This window comes from Morone saxatilis, unplaced genomic scaffold (genome assembly GCF_004916995.1).
Source record: "Morone saxatilis isolate NCDOM2014 unplaced genomic scaffold, NCSU_SB_2.0 Contig11, whole genome shotgun sequence".
In the NCBI taxonomy this organism is placed as follows: domain Eukaryota; kingdom Metazoa; phylum Chordata; class Actinopteri; family Moronidae; genus Morone; species Morone saxatilis.
Window position 1 is genome coordinate 11708093 of NW_023339663.1, and position 3548 is coordinate 11711640.

The 3548-nt window shown below is 39.6% G+C and overlaps 1 protein-coding gene across 1 annotated transcript in view; it reads left to right on the forward strand.

Moving 5' to 3' along the window:
- slc22a31 (solute carrier family 22 member 31) overlaps positions 1 to 3548 on the forward strand; it is a 17285-nt gene that overhangs the window by 612 nt on the left and 13125 nt on the right. Inside the window, 2 exon segments of the mRNA XM_035682432.1 lie at positions 3226 to 3329; positions 3525 to 3548. The exon segment at positions 3525 to 3548 is cut by the window's right edge and continues 1 nt beyond it. Of these exon segments, the coding sequence (XP_035538325.1) occupies positions 3226 to 3329; positions 3525 to 3548 (128 nt within the window).

Sequence of the window (3548 nt, forward strand, 5' to 3'; positions counted from 1 at the left end):
TCTATCTATCTATCTATCACATCGTTAAGCGTACAGGTCATCACTCAGGTCTGTATGGTTGGAGTGTGGCCCTAATAAAGGAGTTAGACACAGGGATGGAGTGGCGGACAAACTGACTTAAAGTTAGTTTAAATCCTCGTTTTTAGGCTGACAGAAGCACAGGGGGCCGGATTGCTTTAAAAAAAGATTTTTTTGGATCCAATTTGACTGCAGGTTGTTGGGTTATCACATAGGTCTGTATTTCTGAGAGAAGACAAACTATTTCCTAGGTTCCCTCACTTAAACAGCTATTTGAATAGGTTATGGTTTTGCTCCAAGATGGTTGGTGCTGAGCTTTGATTTGTTCTTGTTTCCACTGGGTTAACAGTTAGTGCATCTTCTCGTGGAAAGCTTAGGAGTTATAAAGACGAATGTTCACAGCATTCAGTCAATATTTGCTCACTTGAACATTTAAAACCTTGTTGCTCAGAGTCCTTTTTACACTCTTGCTTATCTGCTTTCTGGCCCTGTTTCCCAGGGTCACAGATAAAAGTTCAGCCGGGCAGTGGACAAAAGACTGCTGCATTTAAATACAGTATATATACATCTGCATTAGGCTTATAAACTGAAGTGTGGACTCTTCTGACCCTTGGTTTCTGAGAGATTTCCAAGCTGAATATGGATCCTCTTTGATCGTCTCGTGTCTTGTTGTGCAACTATGCCTGTCAGTAAGCAGCAGGGACTTGTTTATCTTCTCCTCAGTCTGTTTTAGTGGACCTCAGCTATTCAGGGATCCATCCCAGTCTGCAAATATTGATAAAGAGTTCTAACAAAAATATCTGTGTGACCCTGTACAAACACCTGTACAAACACCACACAGGTGCACACTATGTAACACACATTAAAACAACAGCTTTTGAGCAGTCACTAAACTGCAGCAGTGAGAGTTACGAGCATCGGTGGAGAGTGAGGGCTGTCAAGCTGGATAAATAGGTCATTATGGGTAATTAGCCCAAATTGTCCTCAGCGTATTGTCTGTGTATCTGGGCTTCAAGAGGTACTGGCAGCGAGGGCACTCCCCCCCCCCCCCAATGATAACCTGTGGCGCTGGGAAGTCTGAGGCCTCCACGTTCCTTCCTGAGACCCTGAACACCTCGTTCACCATCAACAGCTTCCTCTGTCCGTTACGTCATTCCCTGCGACAAAGTAAAACAACATTAAAGGAAAAAATGACCAGAGGACAATAGTGGCAATCAAAACATCTTAGAGTACAGTAGTCCTGGACTAACTACTGTAGATCCAAATGTTTTTCTTCGAGACAGAGGTGTTGATTTAACTGGCTGCTCTCATCTCTGAGGTTATTGTTCATAGCGTTGATGTTGGTGATGGTTTGTGACCACTGTTCCTCTTTACTAAAGCCCTTTTCATTAGCTTGCCACATGTTTTTCAGACTTGATACATGTTTGTGACCAGTGCCCCAGAAGTTCAAACAACTATTTGGCCTTTTTGTGTCCAGTTAATAAGGACAACTTCCCCAAGGGCCCTCAAAAGCCCCAGATTCAGTGTGATAATTGTGTTTCGGTAATTTGATTGATTGTAAATTTCTCTGGGTTAGGGTTACAACAACTAAGGCAGAATATCATTTGGCATTATAAGGACCTAAAGATGGGTCTTGCTTTATTACCTAAGGTCCTGTGTTCACGAGATACACTGTGACAAAATCTAGTTTTTAAGACCCTTAAAAAGGCCTACAATATTAGCACATTGTGCTAATATTGTAGGCCTACATATCCCTAAATTCATCTGTGTTTACTCAAATAACCACACAGCAAACAATGCCGGCATGTAACGACCAGCATAGGGTTACTGCACACAATGCACACAGAGCTGTTGAGGGAGCAACGTTGGGCTAATAGAGGTCCAAAGAGGTCCAGTGGCCTTCATAAGGTACTGGAGTTTTGACCTGTTCTCCATACAGCGTGAAGTTGTGCCAGATATTCTGATTGTTAATGTTGGCTTTGATCCCAAACTTTGTAGCCATGTATTTCTGTAAAATGCGCACTGTCTTGAAATACCCCCAACTACACACAAAAGACATAGCAGAGGAAATGGAGGTGGAGGCAGAAGAGTGAAAGGGGGATGGAGAAGAATTTTCTTCCAAGCAGCGACTTGTACTAACCAGGCGTAGAGTTGCTGCCATGCTCTGCTATGAGCACTACTTTGTTCTAATGTAATAACACTGTCAGCAGACATCTTAACTCAATTAGAAACGACATGATCTACATTCCTGCTTCCTCACAGAAATTTCTGTGTTTGTGACTTGACTGGTAGCCTGCTACTCTTCACATGTTACGTAGTCAAATTACGATGAATGCAGCTTGTTGCCGACAATTTGTTCATGTAACTTTTTCTTTGATTTTACGAATTCCATTTTTATAAAGAAATTTAGTTGTCCACATATTTTTGATTTATATACTTCACTCAAAGGTTATTTGGCATGTGCTTCATATATACTGCAAATCACATGTACTTTACTGCTGTCCATTTTCTGAAGAATACTACAAGATATTAGCAGTTTCAGCTGATGGCAGTCAACTGAAACTTGGTTAAACTAGGTCATCCAACAGCATGAGATGAAACATGAGAGACATAGAAAACTATTGTTGCTTTCAAGAATGCTGTAATGTCAGTTGTTTTAGTGTCAGCTACCAGAAAGCAGTGCTTTCTTAAACTATGTTTGTAATTAAAATCCAGTATACAACAACAAGCAAACATGGGGGATCTTTCAAAAGTCTCAAATCTCAGTTATTCACACAAACACGAAGCTGTTTATCCTGTCCTGCTGCGTCACTGTACAGTATAAAAGTAAGTTTGTCCAAAAACAAAGACCATTAAATGTTCACTGTAATGAATTACCTATCTCAATGTTTTCAATATTTTAATTTCAGAATTTAATTATGACTCTACAATAAAATCCGCTGAAACCAATGACTATCTGAAACATTAGTTTCTGTATGATAAAGTATTGTGAAGTTCAAGCTCATTGTCAACAAACCACGAAAAGCTCCAAAACAATTCCACTAACAAGTTGTAGAAAAAGCCTATTAACTCTTAGTCTCTTTTTAAACCTAATCTAATGGCAGTGCTGTCAATTTTAGAGGCCTTTTTTTGTCCAAGTTATTATTGAGTTTTGTTTTGGTCTGAGAATGTGTCAATGTACTTCTTTGTTTTACTCTTACTTTGCAGTGGAACCTGGTTTGCAGTGACTACTGGAAAATCCCTCTGCAGCATATCTGCTTCATGACGGGATGGATTCTGGGATACATCTTCCTTGGTACATTGTGCGACTGGTAGGTAATAATCCTATTTGTGTATGAAACCCCAAAGTGTTTTAGATATTAGATCAATAAAACAGGAATCGTGACATAAACATGTGACAAATTGTGTGAAATATATATATTATTATGATTATATAGACTTTTATTTTATAATTACTTATTTATTCTTTAGATAATAGCAATACGACTGTGCGTGTGTGTTTTCAGGTTGGGTCGTCGGCGCTGTTTCCT